This window comes from Perca fluviatilis, chromosome 5 (assembly GCF_010015445.1).
Source record: "Perca fluviatilis chromosome 5, GENO_Pfluv_1.0, whole genome shotgun sequence".
NCBI classification, from domain to species: Eukaryota; Metazoa; Chordata; class Actinopteri; order Perciformes; family Percidae; genus Perca; species Perca fluviatilis.
The window spans coordinates 21,377,856-21,404,572 of NC_053116.1; the positions used below are offsets into that span (position 1 = coordinate 21,377,856).

The 26,717-nt window shown below is 40.0% G+C and overlaps 2 protein-coding genes across 3 annotated transcripts; both read right to left on the reverse strand.

Annotated features, from left to right (window-relative positions):
- Window positions 1-1,511: 1,511 nt before the first annotated feature.
- On the reverse strand, window positions 1,512-14,905 carry acvrl1 (activin A receptor like type 1). The gene is made up of 10 exons (XM_039801579.1): window positions 14,442-14,905; window positions 9,447-9,518; window positions 6,974-7,210; window positions 5,448-5,659; window positions 5,264-5,363; window positions 5,030-5,176; window positions 4,634-4,909; window positions 4,237-4,434; window positions 3,269-3,399; window positions 1,512-2,642 (listed from the first exon to the last, which is right to left on the reverse strand). Exons 2-10 carry the CDS (start codon window positions 9,514-9,516, stop codon window positions 2,496-2,498), a joined length of 1,518 nt encoding a protein of 505 aa, XP_039657513.1. The 5' UTR covers window positions 9,517-9,518; window positions 14,442-14,905; the 3' UTR covers window positions 1,512-2,495.
- A 3,459-nt stretch (window positions 14,906-18,364) lies between these two features.
- ankrd33aa (ankyrin repeat domain 33Aa) lies at window positions 18,365-25,153 on the reverse strand. Of its 2 annotated transcripts, XM_039799244.1 has the most exons (6): window positions 24,882-25,153; window positions 23,640-23,734; window positions 22,710-23,027; window positions 22,443-22,572; window positions 22,206-22,346; window positions 18,365-19,957 (listed from the first exon to the last, which is right to left on the reverse strand). In XM_039799244.1, exons 3-6 carry the CDS (start codon window positions 22,965-22,967, stop codon window positions 19,146-19,148), a joined length of 1,341 nt encoding a protein of 446 aa, XP_039655178.1. In that variant the 5' UTR covers window positions 22,968-23,027; window positions 23,640-23,734; window positions 24,882-25,153; the 3' UTR covers window positions 18,365-19,145. The 2 variants fall into 2 exon arrangements, with proteins under 2 accessions (XP_039655178.1, XP_039655177.1); XM_039799243.1 differs by lacking the exon at window positions 23,640-23,734 and having other exon boundaries at window positions 24,882-25,152.
- Window positions 25,154-26,717: the final 1,564 nt, after the last annotated feature.

Consider the following 26,717-nt stretch of genomic DNA (forward strand, 5'->3'; position numbering starts at 1 on the left):
AAAAAAGAAGTAAAGGAATGGAAGATTGTACATCTTTGAGCTTTGAGTCACAAATCATTCTTATGATTGTCATGCTTACAGTCCCACAATGATACACAGATTACATGTTCGGGTGGGGAGATAGGGAGCTAGATCACATATCAGATGCTGTATCAGATTTTTGAGACAGTTACAGCCGATTGCAGTTTGTAGTGAGAAAGTGTAAAATAATCCCGGACCTAAAGATCGCAAAAGCTCTTTTGGTCCAGATCCGTCCAGGGCTTTCTCTCAGCTTAGAGACCCGACCTGTCTATGCCCTGCTTACACAACCAGCTGCCACTGCTTGAGAATATAGCTCAGGAAGAGGTGAATCAGGCTGCAACCAGGTACATTTGGGACTTTATCTGTGCCTGCTTTTATCACCTGTTCTCTTGCTAGCACTCTCACAGATCTATCCTCAAGCCTAATTGTGTCTGCATAGTGTCCTCTGTGGCTTTATATCTGTCCATTATCATCCCTGTCCAATTTATCTCCACATTTCTTCAGTGTACGCTGTCTGCTGAACAAATCCCTCTGTCTCTAGCGAGCCAGTTGGAATGATCCCACTGTGAAAAAGAATACGCAGAGGGAGAAGTGAGATGGGCTTCTGCACTCAGAGAGGGAGTTTGGCCTCTCTGATACATGGACAACCCCCCTGTGGTGTTAAAAATAACCAGCTCTTCATCTGACTGACCAGACAGACTGGGGCTTTGAGGGAGTATTATCTCTCTGGAGTTTGTTCAACAACCAGGCAGACACACGCGCGTGCACGCACACGCGCACACACACACACACACACACACACACACACACACACACACACACACACACACACACACACACACACACACACACACACACACACACACACACACAGTAAGTAACAAGTAGTTTTGATTTTGAGAACAGATATTTCTGTCCTTTTTAAATGGGATCTAAACATTAGTTTGAAATGGAAATCCTCAGATGTTTGCATTTTTCTTTTACAGTAAAATTACAAAATGGAAGGTTATGTTAGTATTTTTACTGTTTACAGAATATCACATCAAAACCTAAGACTAATGCAGTAAAATAAACATATACACTTTTTTTATTGTTTATTTATGTCCCATTCAAGTCCCCATTCAGTCAGGCATGTCTTACATAAATCTATTTATATTTTCTAGTTCAGCATCTCACTACGTGAGGTCAGTGTGACTGACAGAACATGTGAACATATTATCTTATCTTACATTTCATGCAAGTGACACGTGGGCAAATATTGAATCCCCTACCTTCCCCTCACATTAATTGGAGACTGTTAGTTATACTTCAGTGTTGTGATGAAATATTGGTCTCTAAACTTTTGTTTAATAATTTTAAGAAAATGAAAAACCCAATTGCAAAACTGATAACTCCGTAAATCTCCCAAGGAATGCTGCAATGTTTGTCTGTTATCTGATGACCTCTAGTGGTCAATGAGAGACTTGCAAACATAAGTGGAGCGCAAACTGTTCAAAAATACAATCCTTTATTCAACATATACAATATTACATGTCTGTTTGTGAATTCCTTTACTGACCATAGTAATGGTGATGGTACATTATTGGCCTACAGAAATGTAAAAAAATACTTAAAAAATGTGTCGTTAAAAAAAAAAGTATATAAAATGTGTCTCATTGTTGAATAATTGAAAATAATACCCCTATACAAAATATATTTACAATAAATCCAATGGTGATAAATGACAACAGTTCCAATGCTGTTAGAATATGTACAACTAAATAGCTCAATGTGTCTGTGTGCAGATAATGAAGGCTCATTTTATATAAGTTAAATATGCTTACACAACAGGTAATGTGCTTCGGTATGAGCATGTTATTACTTACATATTTCCTGTATTCATAGTAAAAAAAAAAACACCAAGGCCTCCAAGGTTTTTTTGGCAATTGTTGGGAAAACCCATTTGTGCAATTTTCCTGTATATAAGAGAAAGTCCAGAATGACATCCTCCTCTTCTTCTCGATAAGATGATGAGTAATTGTGCTATGCCAGATTTTCCTTTCTGTCATGACGATGGGGGGATTTAGACAATTATGAATAAAACCCTGTGTGTGTAGAACAGGCTATAAAATCTTTGGTTTTATTTATTCTGCTTTGGAAATTAATTTTATTAGCTGAACATAAATAAATGAATAAAAAAAAAGAAATATAATTTGATCTTCATAGTTTTCTTTTTGGGGCCTTTTGGTTGGGTACCAGAAATATGGCAGATGAAAATTAGGCTACGCAAAAAAATAAAATAAAAAAAAAATAGCCTCGGGAGCCAGTCTAGACACTACTGCCCCAAGTCATATGGTTTTAATAGAATACAGTGACTGTGTGAGCCATTAGCTCAAAATATGCTAATGATTTACACCTTGTGCTGTTGGAATGTGGTGCATAATCCCTTCTGGCATTTTCAATTGTTTGTCCTTGTTTCATCCTGTTGCTCTGGTCTAGATGTCCCTCTTGAGTTTCTCAGTGCTGAAGTCACTGTCATGGTCCAGTTTGGAGAGTGTCTTCCTCACTCGCAGGGCTGTAAGGCGGGCTGGTGGGCTCTGGTACCAACACTCCTTCATGATCTTCGCAATGGCCGACAGGATCTTGACACACAGAGACAAATGGAAATTACCACCTGGCCATCCCAGTAGAATGAAACATTTGTGTCACCGTTATTATGTGTCCTATAGAGCAGTGGTTCTCAAAGTGGGGTCTGGGGATCCCCAGAGGTCCTTGAAGGAGTTCCAGGGGGTCCCCAACAAAAAGGGGAATCATTTATTTTCACTAGAATTTCCTCCATAAGTAACACAATGCCAGATTTTATGACTATTTTGTCCATGGATTTCATTCACTTTCTGTAAAAAAAACATCTAAAAGCAAAAATTTGATCAGGTAGGGCACCCTGGGACAAAGTCTTATCAGATGGGGGGTCTGTGGTCAAATTTGTGTCAGTTTAGGGGTCCTTGATGTGAAAAAGTTTGAGAACCACTGCTATAGAGTATGTGCTCTACATTTACCCATGTGTGAGTTCATCAAGTGTGTATTGTTATGTGTTTGCTTGCATGCCTGTTTATCTGGCATAACTGTGTAAATTTGAGAATATGTTTGTGCTAAAGTTTGGAAAGAGTGAGAAACTTGTGCCGAGAATTTTGTAGCCTTGGAAAATATAATTGGCACTGTGTGTGTGTGTGTGTGTGTGTGTGTGTGTGTGTGTCATCAGATGGCCTACAGGGTGGGAATGGAGCCTGTTGTGCAGACTGGGCTTATGCTGGTCCACGCACACCACCTTCTTCATCTCCTCAAAGCTGGGATCTAAGGGCACCATGTCAAAGAAAGGAGGGCAGTACTCTTCCACAATCCCTAAAACAATTCAAAAGAGAAAAAAGACTCAGTATGTGGTTTCTTCTCCAGTTGAGCAGAATAACAACTACCAAACAGTTAAGACAACGTTTATGGTGTTGGTTGTGGGATTCAGTGGGTGTACTTTAATATACTGTAATGTATTCAATATTGTAAGAAAACTCATAAACCTCATGAGTAGATCATCGTTAAACCCCTAATTTACCTCCTCATACATTTTCAGAACATACATCTCTCTTCATGCAAGGCCTGAAATAGCACACTTGGAAATCGAGATAGTCTGTGGTGGGAGTTTTGTAAAGTATGTTTGACTAAACAACAGTGCTGGGATAAAGATATCAATTCCCTGGTGACTACACTGGGATGAGATCTGAAGGCCTGCTGAGTGTGTGTATGTGTGTGTGTGTGTGTGTGTGTGTGTGTTCACATCTGGACTAAGTGTGTTTGTGCCCATGTGTGTGCGTGGTCATTTGAGCATGGATATGTGCTTGCATCTACAAATTGTGTGCACAGGCATCTGGACTATGTACAAGTGAGTGCTGACACCAGATAAGACTGTTTATAATTACTGCAGTGCTAATCATGGGAGAGGATAGTAGAGACAGACACAGACTAGGAAAACACTAGAGTGCTGAGAGACATGGGAATGACTGCCTCTTATGTATACAGAGCTAGACAGACATGACAGAGAAAACACATTTTCAACACAATGTGCCTGAGTGGATAGGTAATACATCAACTTTTAAAAGACACATTGATATATAAATATACTGTGTACCATTTTCTTCCTGAAGTTTGAATAGGTAAGTCTCTGCAAATGACAGGCAGTCTCCCTACCATTGACAATGGTCCTGCGGGAAATTTCCCAGAAGACCAGGCCCAGGGCCCAGATGTCAGTCTGCTTGTAGGACTCAAAGACATCCATACGAATAGTCTCATCCAGCACTTCAGGGGCCATGTAGCGCTTGGTCCCCACGCGAGGGTTGTTGCCCACATCAAGGTAGTCATGAGACTGAGAGTGTATCACAGCCAAACCTGACGAGAAAGTAGGCACAGAGAACCGATGTAACCTTTTAATTTATAGTCAATTACAAAACTATCAAAATCAGCATGAAACCGCTGTTTTGTCTCAACACATTAATCATAATTATCAGCAGTAGTTGAAAATACATACAACTAGATGTCTAGTGGATTAATTGTGATTTGGCTGTCCTTGCTTCTACACAACCCTCACCTAGGTCAGCGATGCAGCACTGTCCGTTCCGCTTTACCAGGATGTTTCGGCTTTTCAGGTCTCGGTGGGCGATAGCTGGCTTTTCCTGGGAGCTGACGATCTCAGTGTGAAGATGGACCAGGCCACAGGCCACTGACAGGCACATCCTGAGGCAGCTCTCAGGCTCCAAGCTGCTGTACTGCAGGAAGTCGTAGAGCGAACCCAGCTCATGAAAGTGGGTGACGAGCCACAGCTGGGTGCTGGAATTCTTGGATGTCATGTCGGAGGCTATGAAACCTAAAGCCAGAATAGAATTTCACGATTTCCACGTCTGTCTTTTTGACACTGCACCTTTCTTTTCACAGAAAACGTATATCACAAGAAACATTTCTTTTGAACTTTAATCTGCTGCCATACCCAGTATGTTGTCGTGTCGCAGCTGTACAGTATTGTAGATCTCTGTCTCTCTGAACCAGGACTGCTCGTCCCTAGAGGAAAAGATCTTGACAGCCACACTCTCCCCCATCCAAGTTCCCCTCCACACCTCCCCATACCTGCCTTTACCTGGAAACAGAGTGATACAATTACACGTCTGCAAAGTAATAAACAAAACCTTGGCACAGAAGAGCAGCAGTGGTGAAGGAGACTGACCGACACACTGGACAAGTGAGATTTGTCTGGCCATAGTCCTTTGGACCAGATAGGGCAACCCTGTCCCACTCCCTGAAGTACAAAACTCATCAAAGATGTCCTGAGACAGAGACAGAAATAATCCAAATGTGAGCATTCAAAAACTTGAACATCTTTTGATAGTATTGTGCTTTTTGTCTCTTACGCCGTATGTGGGGTCATCTCCATCAGGAACCTTGAGCATGGTGACATCACGGTCACCATGGACATCATTTCTCAATCTGCCATGTGCACGTCGGAAGCGCAGGAACAGCACCAGACCACACATGCTGGCAGTTGTGATTAACAGCAGCAAAGACAACGTGATCCACAGCTCCGGACGACTGAGCTCTGGGGGTGTTGTTGTCGGCTCTCCATCTGGATACACATACCCATTCAGGCAACACACACACACGCACACACGCACACACACACACACACACACACACACACACACACACACACACACACACACACACACACACACACACACACACACACACACACACACACAAATACACACAACATTTCAGAACATTGAGGAGGAGAGGTTTGGAATTATTTTTGATTGAAGTTAAACACGCTAGTAACATGACATTCAGTGCCTCATCAGTCCAAAAAAAAGAAAGCCACACAGTATCAATTTGCTTAAACTGACCACAAGGGGGAACCAGTTACTTTCTAGAGCAGGGATCTTCAACAGGGAGTCCGGGACCCCTAGGGGGTCCTCAGAGTTAGGGCTGGACAATATATAGATATTATATTGATATCGTGATATGAGACTAGATATCGTCTTAGATTTTGGATATCGTAATATCATGATATGACAGAAGTGTTGTCTTTTCCTGGTTTTAAAGGCTGCATTACAGTAAAGTGATGTCCTTTTCTGAATTTACCAGACTGTTCTAGCTGTTCTATTATTTGCCTTTCCCCACTTAGACATGATGTCCACATTACTGATGATTATTTATCTAATATCTAAGTGTGAAGATATTTTGTTAAAGCACCAATTGTCAACCCTAGAATCGCAGCAATATCGATATCGAGGTATTTGGTCAAGAGTATCGTGATATCTGATTTTCTCCATATCGCCCAGCCCTACTCAGAGTCACTGCAGGAGGCCTCCAACTTATTCTTTGAAAGTAAAAAAATAAAAATAAAAATGTCTTAACATGAATCCAACATATTATTAGCAAATATAAATCCCCACTGATTATAGGCTTACTGGCCTATAGGTAAGGTAGTCGCTAAGGTAGCCATCCACAGATACAGTATATGCTGAGAATTCACTGTGCCACATGAATGTGTAACTTATAAAATCATGCTGACAATTATTATTTTAATAGCTTAGTATTCCATGCACTAAAAAGGTATGTAAAGGCTTTAGGCCGCCCTACACTTTATTGTAGGCCCAGTTTAATATGCAACTTAATTTTATACAATATGTAGTAGGGGGTCCCTGCGCCATCTCTCTTTCAGTTAAGGGGTCCTTGGCTTAAACATTTTTTAAAGATTCCTGGTCTAGAGGGAAGCTTTGAATCCCATTAGTACAAAGTAATGCAGGATGTGCACTCACTGAACTGTGACTGAGAGGACTTAATGACACTAAACTAGGAGACTCCATTCCACAGTGGTCAGAATAATGGTGATGTTAAAATGTTGTAAAAAAAAAAATATACTTTGGGTACTGACTAATGTTTGGAGGGGGAGTGGTGAAGGCGTTGCACAGATACTCTCTGCAGCAGTGCATAAACAAGCGGTCAAATTTGCTGAAGCACTGCTCCATGTAGTAAACTTTGGAGAAACAGCCCCTCTCCTCATGGCCGTGAACCCAGGAGTAGAAGCAGATGTCTCCTTTGCAAGTTCCATTCACGCATGTGCCTTTGCCATTCTCGCACGTACACAGCACCTTCCCATCGTCTTTGGAATCTGAAGCACAAGGAAGTGCACACAGACAGTGTTGACAAAAAGGCAAGTCTTACATGTCAATAGTAAATTGAGAAACCTACGACAGTTGATTGATCTGGGAAATGTAAAAGAAAAGCAAGGCCAAACACACAAATCATGGGTAGATAGATGAAATGCAAATGATACTGTGAGGATGTAGCGCAGTTATGGATCAGATAATTTAAAGAAGATGAAAAGTGTAGGAGTCCACGTGAGTGTTAGTATCAGTCTTTAGTCCGACCCCTTGTCCTGACACAGAAGAGACTGGTTGTAGATGGCAGCTGGCATGATGTCTACACCATAGACTGTATAATATTAATGGACAAAGCATCCGGTTCGGTGAAGTGCTGCAAATGCGGAAGTGCCTTAAACCTGCTTTCTATCTGAATTCAAGCAGGGGGCGACACATGCGGTTGCGAAAGGAGGTCGGTTTCTGTAGAAGTCTATGAGAAAGTGACCCACTTCTCACTTGATTTATTACCTCAGTAAACATTTTCATGAGTTTATGGTCTCAATCGCTAGTTTTAAGTCTTCTGCAACACAGAATGATGTTCATTTTTTGAATTAGGGTCTCGTTGATTTTAAAATTGGCAATAAAGCAGGGGGTGTTTTAGGGCGTGGCTATGATGTGATTGCCAGTGAAAGTGTGTAACACAACGTAGAGTGTAAGCAGCAGTCTATGGCTCCTCCCTCACTCCTCCTTCTTGTCTAAAATCGTCACATCCGCAACCAGGATGGCTGCGCCCGTAACGGCAAACTCGACGACTCATAGCAGATCTCCACAAACCGATGGGTGATGTCACACAAGCTCTGTCCATTAATATTATACAGTCTATGGTCTACACATAGTGTGTGTACATGGAAAGGCACAAAGACCTGCAGCAAAGGCATTCTTATGAACACAATTCTGTCTGAAACAATGCTCTACCAAAAGGACATTTAATCTACAAAAGGAGTGTAAAAGCGAGAACCCCTCCATCACTAATTATTAGGGCTGTCAAACGATTAATTTTTTAAAATCATGATTAATCGCTGAATTTCTATAGTTAATTGCAATTAATCACATGTTTTATCCCATGATTAAAATTCTGTTATTTTGCATTTCAGAACTGTTTTTAAGTACATATTAACAATGGAAAGCAATTCTTACCAGTGTATCTTGATTGGGAATCAAATGAATGCAAAGAAAGTGACTTTATGAACTTGATTTTAAGATTTGTATTTGTTTATTATTTATTTATTTACTGTAAACAAAAGAAAAATGTGTGAATCTAGTCACACATTTGAATCTAGAGTCAATATTAGGGTTGGGTATTGTTTGGTTTGGATACCAGTGCTAAAGCGGTACTTTTAAAACGGTACCGATGCCTTAATGATGCCTGAACCGATACTTTTTAAGAAAGTTTAAAAAAAGAAGGGTACTAAACAACAGTTGGCGACATTAAAGAACGGCTTGTTTATTGCTAAGGCCGTATGGTCAAAATTAAATGATTTAATAATAATGTCTGTGTTTTTCCGACAACGGCAGCTGCAGATTGTTACATCCCGGTGTCGAAATCCTCTATAGTGAAATACAGACAAACTTTACACCGTTAAGCTTTAGCTGTCAGCATTGTAACCGTGTTTAATCCAGCTACTAGCTAGCGGTAGGCTAACGTTAGCTGCTGTTGAGTGTAGTGTTAACGAGCATCACGTGCAGCAATGTTTCTGTTGCCTGTAACGTCTGTTTAGGAGCATCAGAGAGAAGCGCAGGCATATCAGAATGAGGCACCAAAATCTGCGTTGCAATTCCTGCAGCAGCAGGATGTGTTACGAGGAAGTATGGCAAAGTGCGGCGAAGGGTCAAAATAGTAGCCTGTTAGGCACGACGCGAAGCCGATTGAAATGAAAATAAATGGCGGCATGTGATTAATGCGATTAAAAAAAATTAACGCGTTATGCTCAGCCCTTAATCGATCGCGTTTAACGCATTAATGCAGACAGCCCTACTAATTATAAAACAGATTATTTCTTCAAAATGGTTAAATCTGCTTTACACAACGCTTGATCTCTAGGAGGCAGAATGACTGTAAACTGTCTGACCACCTGAGACATGTAAGACCAATATTCCTGAGCCTTTTAGTTGTGGTTTTGTCCACCATTACCTGAGTTGTCTTCAATGGAGCTTTAATTGAATGGAACTGAATGCTCTTTTCAACACTGAACATCATTAACTCACCTGCATGAATAGCAGAGATCCACAGAAACGCCCCAACTAGCACCACTGTCAGTAGAGAAGAGCTTTCCATCTCTGTGAAACAGGAACAAAAATGAATAACAGTTCATATAATCAAATATTGATAATAGAATTACTGTTGTTTCTTTATTAGAAGCTGTCATAATAAGAAACCAGATATTCAATTTGGGGCATTATGGAAAAATAAGGCACTGACATTTTAACTGGTATGTGATTGGAATTTACATTCTGTAACTTAATAGTGCCTATGAGGAGTTAAGCAGTGGTTAAAGCCTAGACTCTTTGGCAGAGGAAGCTATGAGGTCAAAAACAACAGTCCGAGGGCCCAGTCTGTCTGCCTGTGTTGTAATTGCATTGGGTGGGAAAATGGGGCTTAGGGGAAGGAGGCTGTAACAGCACATCAGAGTGTTTGTGTATGTGTGCTGAGACTGCGTGTGGCGCTGTGCTACCCAGGCTCCAGGCCTGTCGACTCTTCAACTGCCTTGCGCAGAGTAAATATTGATGGCTACGCTTCCTGCCATTGAGTGGCCCCACCCGGCTGGCTGGCGAGACTCAGGTCTGCACATTGTTTTGGGCTGAACTGCAGAGGGTCACGCAAGCAGAAGGGCCGTCATACACAACTCTGCCTTTCTCACTGCTGAAGCACACTATAGTCTGTAACTTGATACCCAGGTAAGCTTAGACATGTTATTGTTATTTAAAACATTAGTAAAAAGTAACCAAAATGTAGTTTAAAACACTGTATCTATCTACTGTAACAGATCCTACATCATTATTACATTGCTACATACACTGTGCCAAATATTAAGTAGGTAATTGAATGCACGTTTCCTAAAAGCCTCTTAAATGTTGGTATGTTCTGTGCACAATTTAGACTATATTCTTTGATTTAATTTCAATTGCTTTTTGTAATCTCTTTGTAATAGCTGTCTCCTTGCCATATACCATGAAAATGGTGATTTCTTTTTTTTTGAACATTGAAGAACTTACAAACATAAGCATACAATGTATCTGGATGATGTACATTCAATCAAATACACAAGCTAATATAATATTCTACCTTAAGGAAGACAGGAACCATAAATAAATACAAATAAGTAAAAGAAATGGTGATTTATTTGCCATGCTTATAACTTTCTCTTTAAAAAAAGCACACAATAAAACAAGAACCCACATAAACCCTCAGGTCTTGTGAGGTCTTTCTTCACCATTGTTTAACAGCAGTATGTCTAGCATCTAAAAAGCATGTCTTTTGGAAAGGCTGTTGTTTGAGAGAAGAGAGATGAGAGTTAGAAGTTTAGCTGGCTGTGGTTTACCAAGGTCTGCTGGCAGCTTCTTTAATCATCAATGTGAGAGTATGAGGAAGAAATTATTCTTGCAGTGTGTATTATATGCAAGACCTGATGTCTGTCCTGTAACCTCTGAGGTGGGTGGGGCTTATATTAAATCTCATATGTGTGCAATTGGATGGACTGAGATAGGCGCAAATTGGGAATTTAAACCACAGGTCACACTGATTATCTGTAGCCCAATACATTTTCTTACCCTGAAGACAGAGATTTATGTTGTGAAAAATTCTACCAAGATGCCTAACACTAGCTTGAGATAAGTAATACATCACAAAACTACCCAGACTAATGTTAGTTAAGAGCAGGCACTGTTCTGAAAACTCGTGAGGTTGAGGAAATGTGGGCAAAAATCATTCTTTACTTGAGGAAAACCTATAGTACTATATGCTTTAGGGTTGTAATGTGTCAATCATTGGATCAATTACAGTATGAGAAATGTCAATGCAACTGCATTACTCTGGTAAAATAGATCAAATGAATGAATGTCTCTGGCTTCAGCAATATGAAATTATATAAAAATTACATTTCAATTTTTTCTTTTTACACAATACTGTTATATATGCCACTTTAGTTGTTTTGTAGCTGAAAGCTATTAGTAACCGAATCAAAACCTCTTTTACAAATCTAATAAAAAAAAGCTAGTACTGAGTGGTGAAACAAATTGAATCACCAGCCAACAATTTACAGCTCTATCTAGTATGCTTAAGGAAAACAAATCACACCAGTTAGATAGTTTGTTCCTACAACCTACAGACATAAAATAATAGAACACTTAATCAGATTCAACCTGAAAAATTCTGACTCTGGTGAAGTCCTATCCATATCAAGTTCACTTTTTACAGACAAACAAGTTAACCTGTTTAACCTGTTTGGCCATACTGCATAACTTCAGACTCGGTTCTTCAGTATGCTTATTACACTAAACTGACCGATTACTGTCCCACATTACATAACAAATGTAATACTTCATGTGTATTATGTGTATATTAAAATGGAAGTATGCTTTCTAAAATAGACATATTTTTTAGATTCATCATTGCCTGCTGCAAGTGAACAGCACAGCATGTTTTATCATCAAATATTCTTATGGAAATCCTACCTCATGTCTCCCACAGCAAATAGCTCTTGAACTGCACACATCTGGCAGTGGAACTTGTACGTCAGCACAATACTACGGATATCTTCCTTTAGTTATTCTAAAAAAAATGTAATACCATTTTTAATAAATTTCTTACTTAAAAATATGGCACAATGGTATACATTTCAGCGCAGTAATGAGAGCCACAGATAAAGGGAAAGAGTAAACCCAATAGCCATTTTCTCAAGTATTATTTTGTGTACCTCAAGAGGTCAACAAAAAAGAAAGCCATACTTTGCTTCTTTAAGAAGAAAAAAAATCTGTACAAAGTGTAACATAATACATATTTCAAACACTTATCCTCCTTTAGTTTTTTTAAGTACAATCTACAGGAAGCCATCACCTTCGCCAAGTCATTAAGTCGTTTCAAATGTCACTGAGGAGTGAAAGTTTTTAACATGCATATCTGTATTTTTTCTGATCTGACCCTTGGTGTCTGCTTTTTTAAGTTCCAGTAATGTTTTACCTGTTTTCTTTCAAAAGCATCTATTCTAAGAATAGATATAGCTGGCTTTCTTGAAAATGAGAACACGTTCTCAATGGAGTTTCCCATGTTAATCAAAGTGTCAAATCAAATGTAAAGTCTCTGCTGAATTAGATTTCCATTTCACATGAGACATCTGATAAAAATGTCTGACAAACTATCTTTAGAGCTTCCTGTTAGCTGTGAGGCTCCAACTCAACAGATGAAACCACTGTCAGAGACGGTTTAGAACCTTACCAACAGAAAAAAGCACTTCCTGTGTTATGCAGCCTACATGTCAGTGGTGGTTTATCTGTGGGTCCAGTGGAGGCATAGCCTAAACACAAATCCACCCACAGAATTGAATTATTCCCAGAGGAGGAGCATGACTGTGTCTTATTTCTCTAGCTATCATTTTTATCATCCTGACATAGGATAGGAGTAATCACGCCCTCCATCGTAGGCAGCCTGACTTTAGACTCCAGCACACTTCCTCTCTGAGGTCTCTCCTGTTTCTCTCCATTCTGTCAAGAGGCTGTAGCTCTTGACCCAAGGGGAAAAGATCCATTGTCATCTCTTCCTCTCATCTACAGAGCTTTAACTCTGGGAGGCAAATCTCTCATTCCATCTGGATGACTGTGTGGTTATAGTGGTGGATGTTGGGGGCATGGCATAGCAGCCTCCATCAGCCCCTGCACTGGGCCTCATCACACCAAAAAGCCCTATAACTCTGTCTCTGGAAAGTCACTTTCAACAGTTTTACTGTAAAAGCTTCTATTATGTGGTTTAAATGGCAAGAATACATCACATACAGTTATTTTTAATGACATAGCCACACATTTATCCCTGTGCTTTAAGTGGTAAAAACATCTTGCGACTGTCTGCTAGTTACAGCGACAGACTGATTGTATCTTCATTTCAGACAAAGCTAGGCTTGGCAGACTTTATGGCTCAGTTGCTGTCTGCATGCTCTCACATGCATACCTACGATGAATGCATGTCTGGGGAAGAAAAGGACATATATATACCTCAGACATACTGTGCACACAAATTGTTCTTTGCTCCAAAGTACTTTGTAGAAGAAATGAAAGTGAGAATGTATAGGTGTGGGAATGAGAATGAGTGACACACACCTCATGTCATGGATCAACTACAGCACCCACCTGACTTCTATCATAACCTATACACAAAAAGGGCAAATGCCTCCCCTATGTGTGTGTGTGGGGAGGGGGATGGGTAAAGAAAATGAACAAGTAAATATACAGGGGGGGAAATACAGCTATGATTGCGGCCAGTGGTGCAGTAAGGTTTCAGACAAAAGTAGCCATTAAACAACGTGAAAGCACTCCATTACAAGTAGGCTCCACATTCATATCAATACCAAATGTGCTTGTGGTATCAAAAGGCTCCATTATGCAGCAGAAATTACCCCTGTCAGTGTTATATTATAACATGTATTATATCATTTGATGATTATTACTGATGCATTTATATTTAAGCAGCAGTTGAATTATGTAACTGGTTGAGGGGGAGCTATTTTTAACTACTTTAAATCCTGCTACTTTAATATTTGCCTCTGAAATGTAACGGTAGTGGACCAGAGGTTAGCAGAATCAAGTGGAAATACTCATAAAAATACCTCAACATTACAAATAGACTATAGAGTAAGCTAAATGGACTTTAAAGTAGCCTACTTTCCACCACTATACTGAATAAAGGCCTAGAATTCATTCAATTGAATTTATTATGGCCGTATAATCGTATACGTGAGAAAAATTTGAAAACTGCATCACAGGAGATGGCTTTAAGAACAATTTACTGCTGTTAATTTGTCTTTGGGTCAAGTAGGACACTTCTTGACACCTGTCCTGTTCACATCTGGAAACACGTGTATGGCGCTGCCAATGGTGACTTAACGTCCAGTGTTAACGTTAGCTATAATTAGCATCGGAAGATGGTTAGAAATCACAGCACACAGCATAAAACACCAACAGAAGAGAAAATGAGGTTTTACACCATCAGCCTACCTGTTTTCTGCTCGCCTTTTAACTTGACAGACGCAGATGCCGCACGTCTCCCATATCAAAGTTAGCCGAAGTGTTCCCAAAGTATTTCAAGTCAAAAGTAGAAGATTTAAAATACAACTGGCTCCATTTCAAGAGCGGAGTAAATCGTTTTACGTTTCGTTTAAACGGCTCAATTGCAGATGTTCACATCCTTTCCTGCTTCGGTGACAAACAAAAAAAAAAGTTGGTCCGCAGTTCTTCCTCTTTGCTACAAAAATTAAAACTGCCCACTCGTTTAACAACAAGTGATACTCTAGCCTACATGTGGCAGAAGTGAAATATAAAAAAAGGGCGGTGTCCTGGCAGGACGACAAACAGCGGGCTGTAGGCTATCTCATCTCGGTCCAAATCTGCGCTGATAAACCGACAACATCGTCGTCGGTTTGGAACCAGACCAGACTCTTTCCGCTGTGAGAACCTCACAAGTGAAAGCTCTCTGCAAGTCCACTCCCAGTAAGTATGATGTTTTTGTTGTTATTGTCTAAAGTTCTGATCTAAAGGCAAGATTACAGATTTTAAAGTAGGCTAGTATACAAAGCTTTGTCCCACCCCTTATTGTCCCGTACAGGGTCTGGGGCCTGGAATGTGTTCTCATAGCGGTTTTCCTGTTTCTTTCTAAACCTCTCATTTTCCTTTTCCCCCTGTGGATAGCTGTCTGCACTGCACTGACAGGAATGTGCTTCAAATACCCCACCATATAGCCTAATCACATTTCTGTGTAAAGCAATAACTAGCCTATCTAACCCACTTTGCCCCTTCCATTTTTTAAGTTTAGGGGCCAGTGGAGGCTTTATCATGTATTTTAGCAACAGTGTTGAACTTAAAGATCCCCTCTACACATTTATTTTTTTTAATTTTAAAATTTCATATGAATATTCTTTGCTTGGAATAATAATAAGTGTCTGATATGTTTGTTATTGTAAAAAAAATGATTGCAATACAATCACGAAGATCTCCGTTTCATTCTCTTTGGCAGCACCTATGGCGATAAGCAGTAATTGCAGGTGTATTTTTGGATCTCACTTCCTTTTGCGCACTTTGGCGCGCTAGTCACCTTACTTACTGCTTTGCTACATCATAATTACTACGGCCACTATAAAAGTAAATATGAGTCATAATGCATTTTGAACAAATGACTTATGGTCCATGAGTTATGGGGTCGTTTTTCAGCAGAGGACAGTCTCGAAACTGCACCATTCTGCACAGTGAAGAACATCCATGTAAAGTAACAATAAGCACAACACATTTCTGAGATTAATTTATTTCTTAAACTACTTTATACTGCTAATCTGTTTGTAATGTATTTAGTTAGTATTGTAAAGCTTATATATCGCCTCAAATTAAAGAAAACACCACAGTGCTCAAGTGCCTTTCTGTTACGGCAGTTGTGGCAGTCATAGTGTCTCTTAATGGTAGAATACATTTGTCTCTTGGATGCCAGATAGACTCAGCTGTCTGAAAACACTTAATTCAGAAGAGCCTGAGAGAGATGTCTTCATGTCTGTAATATAACCCCCCTCCCCCCCCCCCTTGTTCTCAGGCTCTGTTATCTCTCAATTTTTGGCTTCTTGCTGAAGAAACAGCTTGAAGCTCTCACATCAGCTGTCATGTAGAAAAAAGAGAAAATTGTTGTTCTTTTTTAAAAATCTCTCTGATTCAAAGAGCCATATGTTCTTATTCCCTTATGGGTTTTCATAAAAAGCCTTAATTGGTTGTATAATTTAGCCTACTATAGCAGAGGAAATATATTGCTTCAACAGACATGTTTTCATACTGTGAGTTAGTCATATTTATGTTTCACAGTGTGATACTTTATTTTCAGAGGTCAAAATCTGGTCCAGCCTATGCAACTATATGAGTATGTGTTTACAGTCTAAGACATAGACAGGGTTAAAGTCTAGAGAGGTATTTATGTTAGAGCTGACCTCAAGTCACCAAGTTCCCCTCTGTGAAGAGGAAGTGAGCCAGAATACAAAAAATATTATGTGACATGTTTGTAGACCTGTTCTAGCTTCATTTTCATCTATGAAACTTTGAATCTTTACATGAAATTGATAGAAATAATTCTATTAAATATTTTTACACACGTCAAAGTAGCCATTTTGATTTTGTTTTCAATTCTTTATATACGGTATAATATAATTCAGTTACTTTACATCAACAAATGTGTATTATGTCCTGTAACCACACTAATATACAATATTGTGATTCTTTCAGATCATCAAATCAGAGGTAAAGTGCAGTGAAAAAAACAAACTCACTTGAAAAGGTCAGCAAATTTATTCCAAATACATTTTCATCTGTCTCATACATTATCAAGAAGAAGAAGAACCTGAGCTTTCTGTGTCTCTTGCTTCCACTTTAAAATAAATAACCCAAGAAATGATGCTATATTTTCTTTGTTAGAACAGTATCTAAATAAATATTTCTTTAGGTAACATATTTAAAAATGTTTTGTTATAATAAGAACAGGTATTACATTGTCTTGACAGATGCTTAATGTATAATGCCCAACGTATTATTAACAAAAGATTTCCTGAGTAACTTTATGTACATATAGTTTCTGTGCTATGCATAGGTAACTCTGCACATGTGAGGTCTGCTAAAATATAGCAAGCAGCAATTTTGGTGTCCTATAAAAAGCCCATCAAACATGGTACATTAAGCACAGCAGACTAAGGACTTGAAGCAGTTTTTCTTATGATCAGACAAAGTTCCTTTTTTCTGTTTCCTCACTGCTAACATCAAACACATGCCACAGCCAAACAGTTTGGAGTATTAAAATTCTGTCAAAAAGACATAAAAGGCATGCAGCTACATGTTACATAATAAAGAAGATTGGATTACCTTTCAAAATAAAAATGTTTGATAAAACTCAAAATGGTGACTGATTTCATTTATAAAATGCTGTAAAATGGATGTTTACTTGCCCTGGTAGTCGGGTTTGAGGGATTGTAGGAAACACAAGTAAATTGAGAATTAGCCTGCTGACTGAGCAGTTTTGATCCCAATCGAACAATGTATTATATAGCTATGATTAGGGCTGAACGATTTTTGAAAATAATCTAATTGCGATTTTTTCTCCAAATATTGCGATTGCGATTCGATATTCGATTATTTTTTTAAGCTCTTTGTCTTCTGTATTATTCAACAAAGACAAACAATAAATCATTGTATAGTATGAACAACACACAATTACACACTAGACAGTTAAATAAGTAAAAACACATACATATATATATATATATATATATATATATATATATATATATATATATATATATATATATATATATATATATATACATACATACATACACACACACACATATATTTTTTACAGTGCACAGAGAGGAGCTGCCTCCAGCCCCTCCCCTCGTGAAGTTTGTGTGCCGACATCGCCAACACTGCACTTGCTCAGAGAGGCTATCGTTACGTTAGTTGCTGTGGTCTTGCCGTGGGGATTAACTGTACTAATAAAACCGTTGAAACACCGCGGCTACGCGCTGTGAAAGCTCCCCAAACCGTCATTTATCAGTCTGATTGTTACCCCTCTCAGTGGCAGCTCCTCCACCCATATCTTTATATCTTTATAACGGAGCTAACCGCTAACCGGAGCTAACCGCTAATCAGAGCTAGCTCGTTGCCAACCGAGCCTTCAGTTCTGCGTGCCTGTATCCATTAACTGCATGTATGGACTCGAGCCCAAACAAAACCCTTCATTTTATTAAAATGGCTGTAAAAGTTTTAAACTTCAACTCAGAATTGTTTGAATGACAGAGATCAGCTCAAGGTACAGTGTAGCGTTAGCGTGCTAAGTTGATGCTTTCTCTGCGTAGTGCAGACTGATTTGCTCTTGCGAGTCATCAAATCGAGACCAAATCGCAGCCTTTGCGATTAGGAAATCGCGTTTTAACATATCGCGATATTATCGCAAATGCAATTAATCGTTCAGCCCTAGCTATGATTCACTTCCTGCTTCTGAGTCTTTGCTAACAGCATTACTTCTTGCAGAGGGGAAAAAGAACCAAAGTTCATACATCTCACAATAGTTGGGTGCTGACGCATGTTATTCTTTGCTTGGTCTTGTGATCATGTGGTGTAGAGGAGCAAAGCACATCGTTTGAAGATGTTTTAACTCTGTTTACATTACACAGTCTTTTTGATTAACTTAACATAAATTCATGTGCTGAAGGCCATTGCTCACATGTACTGTACATACAGTATTTGCTATTTATTTGGTTTATTTTACAGTTGAATACCATGATGGCACGCTACTTCGAAATCATTCACAATACACAGACCTCACCAATGGACAGTGTTTTCAAGTCAGAATAATTGTTGTAATAATTGCGGCATCATTGTTCATGAGGTAGGAGTCAACCATGCTAAGACATGTCACTGTATATCTCCAAATCCAAATAACATTTGGTAAACATAATTTTCAGCTTTCTTGAAAAATATATCACATCTAGCAAATTCAAGTCACTTGATGTTCATCCCAACCCAACGTTCAAATCCATTAATGTGTTTTAATTGTGAATTTCTCACTCCCAAACTTGTTTTGCAATTCCTTAGTCTTCTGTTACTCACTGTAATCACATGCTCAACCCTCATGCATGACTTTATCACAGTGAAATTCTCTGAGGAAAAGAGAATAATGCCTCATTTTTGGCTTGATGAACGTTTGGATGCCTTCTGTTTTTTTTCTATGTCTTTTTCCTTTTCCTCGTGCTGCTTCTTCTCCCTCTTTTTTTCCATCTTGGCCTCTTTGTACTTCCAGAGAGGAGGTTCCAGGTAGCCCTTCTGCATTTTCTTCTTTTTCTCTTTCTTTGGAGTGGGTTCCCCAGACTTTGTCACTTCAATCTTAGGAATGCAGCTTGAGGGGAAGATGCTGTTCCTGTTCGCTATGCTGTGGGGAATTAAGCTTCTCATGCCACCTAATGGCGGGTCCTGGCGGCAGGATGTCAGGGATACAGAGGAGGCTGACACAGCAGTGGGAGAAGCTGAGGTGGTGAAGGAGCCTTTACTGTGGGACACTGTGCTTTCCTCCAACTCCTTGCTGCTGTGCTTTTCAAGCAGTTCAGGGACGGCTAACCGTCGCTTGCCAATCTCTGGGGGGCTTGTGGGACAGAGTGGACGACAACCAGTGGCTATCAGGGGGCTATGGATGCCTGTGGTCATACGCACCATATGGTCCATGACTCCATTGTCTTGGGGGTCTTGAGGGAAGCTGAAAGAAAAGTTGTCTTTTAAGCACTGCCTCAGCGCCTGACAGCCTGTTTTGGTGGTGGTGGCCTTTTCTACCAATTGCTTAAGCTCAGGCCACTCAGGAATGTAGCTTTCACAGAACTGTTCAGCGACAGAATGAGCCTGCAGACGGCGTAGTCTATTAAGAGTTTCAAAACCTCCTGTCCTAAGGATCCAGTCCTTTAGACCTCTCGCTTGGACCAGGTCCATTGCATTCATATCTGCACCTGCATATGAAAAGGGGAAAACATAGCAGGACACAGTGAAAACAAGGAACCAAGTTAAAAATGATTGGATGCTGAGGGACGTGAGAAAATCAATTGCTCCTCCAGTAAAATGACCCCACCTTGTGGTCACTACAAAGGCCAAAAAAATAACATGTAAAAGAGTTTTTACATGTAAATGAATCTATAATAAGTTAACTATGAGGTGAAAAACACAATTGGATAATCATTGTTTTATGAGTATTTTGGGCTGAGTTAAATCACGGGTCAAATTTGACCCGCTAACACAATAAATGTGTGCAGCTTTCTAACACATTACAAGGGTTAAAGGTGACCTATTGTATACTCTTTACAGATTCCTACTTGTATTTTGTGATTTTACTAGAACAAGATTACATGCTTTAATGTTCAATAAACACTTTATTTTTCTCATACTGCCCATGGCTGCTGCACCTGTATTCACCCTTTGTATGAAAAATCACCAATAAAGGCTTCTAAACCAAATACTACACAACAGGACATGTTCCAGCATTAATGTGACCCGAAATTGGGGAGAAATGACCAACATTGGCAGTCAAGATTACAGCTATCTGGCATTGGTATGCAGCTAACGTGACTTGTGACAGTGTAAACACTGCAGTTAGCTTAAAAAAAACACTTCAGTAGCCTGCCTAGAGCAGATGCCCAATCATTGAAACCCAGCTCTGTGTGAAGTGACACGGAGCAGAGAGTAGAAAAAAAAACTTTAAAGGGGAGCGTTCAGAACATTGAGAAATCTGCGTTTTTTGCTAACAGGGATTTCTCTGAAAAACATTTACCTCATTATTTGAAGAAATAAATGAATGAATTTAAAGGTCCTATGACATGCTGCTTTTTGGATGCTTTTATATAGGCCTTAGTGGCCCCCTAATACTGTATCTGAAGTCTCTTTCCTGAAATTCAGCCTTGGTGCAGAATTACAGCCACTAGAGCCAGTCCCACAATGAGCTTTCCTTAGTATGTGCCATTTCTGTGTCTGTAGCTTTAAATGCTATTGAGGAGGAGAGGGGGGGGGGGGGTGGGGGAGTGGCCTTGACCAACTGCCACTTTGCTTGTTTGCAAGCCATGATGCCTCTAGTCCGTTTTAAAGCTGTTATATACTAGACGCAGCCAAGGTGGCGCGCGACATCGTGACGTCAGAATGATGTAATATCCGGCCGGCGCATCCGATTTATGGCGCGCGAGCCGAGGTCGCGCACGGCTCTTTTTTTTTCAGCGGAGCGCGACAAAGCGGAAACAGGAGGCCTGAATGAGTTTGCCGACAACCGGATGCCAGGACTCTCAGAGTGACTACAAGTCTCTCTGGTAAACTTACTGGGTTAAGATGAGCTCTTTTATGGTGAATGAAAGGCATGATCCGACGAAGTAGGTCATTGAATCAAATCGAAGCACTGACGGCAATGCTGCTGCTAGTTGTGCCGTTGTTTACCTTTTTCTTCTTCTTCTAGTCCGTAGAAAGCAACGTCGGTAACCTTTGCTCATTAGCGCCACCGCTGTTCAGGAGAAGACTGCAACTAGTGTTGCGACCACCAGCGCAGGTATAAATACTCACGGAAATTTCATGACGTCACATATGCACGCGCCAGCTCGGCTGCGGTTACTGTAAAACAAGCTTTACAGTAACCGCAGCCGAGCTGGCGCATGTAAACCTCATAAAGTGAAATGTTCAGGCCATGGAACCTTTAACATGACAAAAAAATACGGAAATGCATATTAGGTCACTTTTTTAATGAATAATCATGGCTTTAAAACAAATCCAAGAACATCAGACACATATTTCTATTCCACGCATGGCTCACATTTGCCTGTCAAGTTATCTGTCTCTAATATAATTGACTTTGAATAGGACGTGCACGTGGTTGCAATATTTATAGTGCTATCCTAAATGTGTGCTTGTATAGTTTATTCAGGAGGACTAATGAGAAATACCAGATTAGTGTGTATCACATACGTATAACATTTATAGTTTTTGGAATACATTTTCCTGGACAAGTTCAAGAATTATACACACTAGTCCTTGCATCCTAACTGTACATTTTGTTTTCTCCCAAACCAAGATATGTACCATGGGTGAGGGTTTGCCAATGTAAGAATCTGGGCTGACTGCCTCTGAATAAATATATTGTCCACGTGTGCACATAGACCAGATGTTCCTCCCATCTGAATTAAATACTGCAAAGTTTATAGGAGGTCTTATGTTCCATGAACGTACCATGCATTAGCAGGGCAGACACACACTCTTCTCGGCCCTGCAAGCCTGCCTTGATGAGGGCTGTGAAGCCACGGGGATCCCTGACCTCGGTGTTCACACCAGAGTAGTAGTTAAGGATATAGTTCAGAATGCTGATGAAACCTTGATTGAAAAACAACAAAAACATTATGTTTATATCGGTAGGTTGACTGGAGACTAGATGTTGAGGTTATGTGCTGTACGTGTCATCAGACAAACCTGCCTGGGCAGCTATCATGAGGGCAGTATTGCCATCATTGTCTTGGTGATTGATGTCTATTACTGTACATGTGTGCAGCATGGTGACAATGTCTATGAATCCCTTGCTCACAGCCAAAATCAGTCCATTCTGAGGGGGAACAAAGTAAAAATAAATTGACCTTTATGAAACTATTAAACCTTTTTGGTTGCAGAAATACAGATTTCTCAGTTTGTGTCAACGTCACTTTTCTTGTGTGATAAAAAGGAAATTGAAATCCATCTCACCCTGCCATTGATGTCAAGTTCCATGCCCTCATCTTCAGTGACTCCTCTCTCCAGGATCCTGCGCAGGGACGTGGGCTCATTCCTAACGCAGGCCTCATACAAAGTTTTAGCTGGCTCTGTAATCTTTTCATCCATTTCATAGTCAGGAAGCACTGAGTCATCAGAAAGCACACTGCCTGAGTCAGAATCATCCAGGAGGCTCTCTGAGTCATCAGATGGGCCTTCGCCCAGGTGGGGGTCATAATTTGCAGTGGCCATTGGACCCCCTTCTGCCTGGGATCCCACCTGGGTGTCAGGTCTGCTGCACACCACCCATATCTTGAATAGAAAAACATTAAATGTTGGACACAAAATGAACACATTTCTTTTTTCTAGATTTTCCTCAGGCATATGACATTCATGACTTATCACCATCAACTGTGTGCCTATCAGCAGGCATAGCAAACCCAGCATTACTGGCCCAGTCAAGCAGCATGGGGCATTGGAGAGCTAATTTTTAGTCATTTAGATGACTGTAAGGCTATTTTTGGGTGGTAGTGGTAGGATAATAGCCCCAATGGCCACTAAACAAATGCTGTGCTTGGTGGCCACATGCTGCTGATATAAACATCTGAAGGACAGACATAAAGTATCTCATGTGCTAATTCAGGTACTTTCTAAAATGTGTGCTTATCCTAATGTGTGTGAAAGGTGTTGGTGATTGCAAAAATATTTGTGTGCATATGCATTTTGTTTAGTGCCATCCAGGGTAGGATTGTGTATAATTTCTTCTCCTCAAAATAAGCATCTCACACTAGTTCAAATATGACTGCAAGACTAATAACAAAACTCTGGCAGCCTTTGAAGTTATCATGTTATTTAGATCTGATGACCTGTACGGCCTTGTGTATAAGGGACGATACTTAAAGAGGATGACAAGATTCACCTCACCTCTGCCCTCCTGTTAGAGCGGGTGATCCTTAAGTCTCTGATTTACAAGATGGTTAAGCTGACTGTTCACATGTTTTTTTGCCAGTGTTTGTTCACTAGCTCAGCCCATCATAGAATAGAAGAAGAAAATGAGTAGTTATGACTTATAATATTTTCACTATTATATACTTTAAGGTAGTTAATGCTCAGAAATGTGTAAGGATGTGCATGACATATATATATATATATATATCATGTGAATTAAGGCATAGGAGGAGTGTACTGGGTTGAGAAAGGTCACATGGTGCTGGAAGCAATGGGAGGCCAGGCTAGTGACAGCATCTGTCATGGTATCTTAACTGTGTCACACTGCACTGCAGTACAAGTGCATGGGATATCCAGTGGTTATTTGGTATAAATCATTAAACTATACAAATACAAAGGTAATGTTTGTATGCAGTACATTTTTAAACCAGTCATGACACTGATTCTCAAAGCTCAGGTTCATGATTAAGGCTGCAACTAACGATTGTTTTCATTGTCGAGTAATCTGTCAAGATGATGTCCTCAAATGTCTTGTTATGTCCACAACTCAAAGATATTCAGTTTACTGCCATAGAGGAATAAAGAAACTAAACAATATTCACATTTAAAAAGCTTGAATCATAAAACAATTTCATAAAAAAATGACTCAAATCAATTATCAAAATAGTTGGAGGTTAATTTAATAGTTGACAACTAATTGATTAATCAGTTCATCTTTGCAGCTCTACTTCTAATCGACTGAGTAGACTGAGTCTTTATTAATATTTTGAAGGAGCTGCATACATCACCACCATATCCACACACTAGGCACATATTCCCACAGATTGCACAGAAGCAGCTTTACACCTGCTGACAATTTATTAGAGTATTAGCGTCTTTTGGATAAGCTCTCGTTAAATGCCAGATAGAACTGATAGAACCTCTTTAATCCCATAAACATATGTTCCTATTTCAGCATTGTGTCATGCAGAATAATTAAGATTACTATCACACAAACATGTCTCTTTCTCTCATCCTCCTACTGCACAAACATAGAAAGGTCCTATTTTTACTCCTAGCCTAAACTTTCATCTGAGCAACACTTGGGAATCTAAACAAGCTTCTTCCTATGAATCCTAAATTTGAGCTGTGGAGTGAAGATGTAAAAAATATACAATTTGTGCCAAAACAAAGTTTTTAAATTATTTTTTAGAAGAAATAGTAACATTAAAGTCTCACCCTAAAACAATCCAGTCATGGTCCACAGTCCTCTTCTCTTTTTCTCTCTTTTTGAATTTGCTCTTGGTGGTTAAACCATCCTCATATATTGGACTTTCTTTTGTCCTGTTGGCTCTTGGTAGAAACTGGTTAAGTTTAAATTTCCCAAACTGACCCCGGCTGAATGCCTTCCCCCTCCCTCTATATCTCCTACTGGCCAGTTAGGTTGCTTCATCAGCCGGCAATCCATCCAGGTCCCAACATAGACCCTGCTGTCCTAAGTCAGGCAACATGCTCTCTCCCTCTCATCCTGATTATAGAAGATTTAAGGATTAAGAGACAGCAGCCAACTTTGCTCCCCTTACAGTCTGCTCTCTCTTTCTCCTCTCTGTCACTCGTCTTCACAGCACTCTCCGAATCTGTCCATCCACAGCTCTCTGCTGCCGTCTGTTGTGTCAGAGAAAACCTCCCTATCTGTCCAAATAAGTGCTGTGACGAAATCATGGAGGCTATGGTTCCTAAATCTGCTCTCCTGCTGAGGACCCCCTGCCTGAATAATTTCAGTGTGTCTGTGTGATGGGAGACAGCATCTTGGGTCTGTTTTCCCATGGAAATCCATTTGCTGGGACAACAAACTAACCCTGCTGTTACTCTAAGCCAGGGGGCCTTGCTAGTAATTATTCCCACGATGGGCATGACACACACAGACATGCATTGAAACACATGGGCATTCTGTGATGCGTTCCGTGCACACAAATGCACAAGTACGAGACGCTATGCAAACACACACACAACTCATTGTACACCCACACAGATGTGGTAAAGGCTGGAAGCAACTGATTTGCAAAATCTGCATGCATACACAATGAGGCATCTAGAAAAACAAGAGGAAACTTTATTATTCGTCACATACAATCGTATAGTACAATGTCGTGAAATTCAATCTTTGCATTTAACCCATCCTAAGCATTAGGAGCAGTGGACGCTACATACAGTCCGGAGAACAACTTGGGGTTCAGTGTCTTGCTCAAGGACACTTTGACATGTGGCCACAGGAGGCCGGGATCAAACTGCCAGTCTAGTTGTTGATGGCCAACCCGCTCTTCCTCTGAACCACAGCCACCACACAACAAAGCAGAGTTACACCTTTTCACTGTTTCAGTTCCCACAGTTTCATCTATAGGTGATTTAATTGTCCTCTTAGGCTGGTTACATTTGCTTCAACAGAAATGTCAAATGTTCAAATATACCAAGTAATGTTATATTGCAATTATAAGAAACCAGGTAAAGATACTTGAATTAACTTTTTTTTTTACTAGTTTCACATTGGTTCAAGCGCTCTGCTTTAACTGTGACCACGACCCTTTTGTTATGATGGCAGAATCCCATTTGTGTACAGGAATATCATGCCAACAGGTTTATTCATAGCACAGACAAAATCACGTGGCATTAAAGGTGCATGTAAATAGATTAACCCTGATAGTGAATTGAAGTAGGGCCAATCTGTGACTTGTGTATGGGAATTTAGCCTGCTTTATGCAACAGCTCCTTTCTGTTAGAATGACACTGGCACACTGCCCCCTTCTGATCAAAACTGGGTAATGCAGTGTTTGGACACAAGCCTTGTTTATGTGGTTCAACAAGATATTTAGAGACACCTCACATTTAAAATAGCCATAAAATGAATCCTCACTGTAGGTTACAGTTGCTGTCTACATCACCTCCAAATATATCCACAAACTTATAACAAGGCACATCTTGTTCGCTCTGAACTTACATGTCTTCACTTTGCACTGTGAGTGAAACATACCATTAACATGTTATGATCAGGTGCTTCGTGCCAGCACTATTAACGAG

What these genes read in the sequence shown, in the direction of transcription:
- ankrd33aa (XM_039799244.1), bottom strand. Translation starts at nt 22,967, where the DNA reads ATGGCCACTGCAAATTATGACCCCCACCTGGGCGAAGGCCCATCTGAT. An exon ending in AACTTGACATCAATGGCAGG is followed by an intron (nt 22,573 to 22,709) that starts GTGAGATGGATT and finishes GTTCCCCCTCAG; the next exon opens with AATGGACTGATTTTGGCTGT. An exon ending in GTCTGCCCTGCTAATGCATG is followed by an intron (nt 19,958 to 22,205) that starts GTACGTTCATGG and finishes TTTCATATGCAG; the next exon opens with GTGCAGATATGAATGCAATG.
- acvrl1 (XM_039801579.1), bottom strand. Translation starts at nt 9,516, where the DNA reads ATGGAAAGCTCTTCTCTACTGACAGTGGTGCTAGTTGGGGCGTTTCTG. An exon ending in CACTCCCCCTCCAAACATTA is followed by an intron (nt 5,660 to 6,973) that starts GTCAGTACCCAA and finishes ATGTGTATCCAG; the next exon opens with ATGGAGAGCCGACAACAACA. An exon ending in CCGCAGGACCATTGTCAATG is followed by an intron (nt 3,400 to 4,236) that starts GTAGGGAGACTG and finishes GAATTGTTTTAG; the next exon opens with GGATTGTGGAAGAGTACTGC.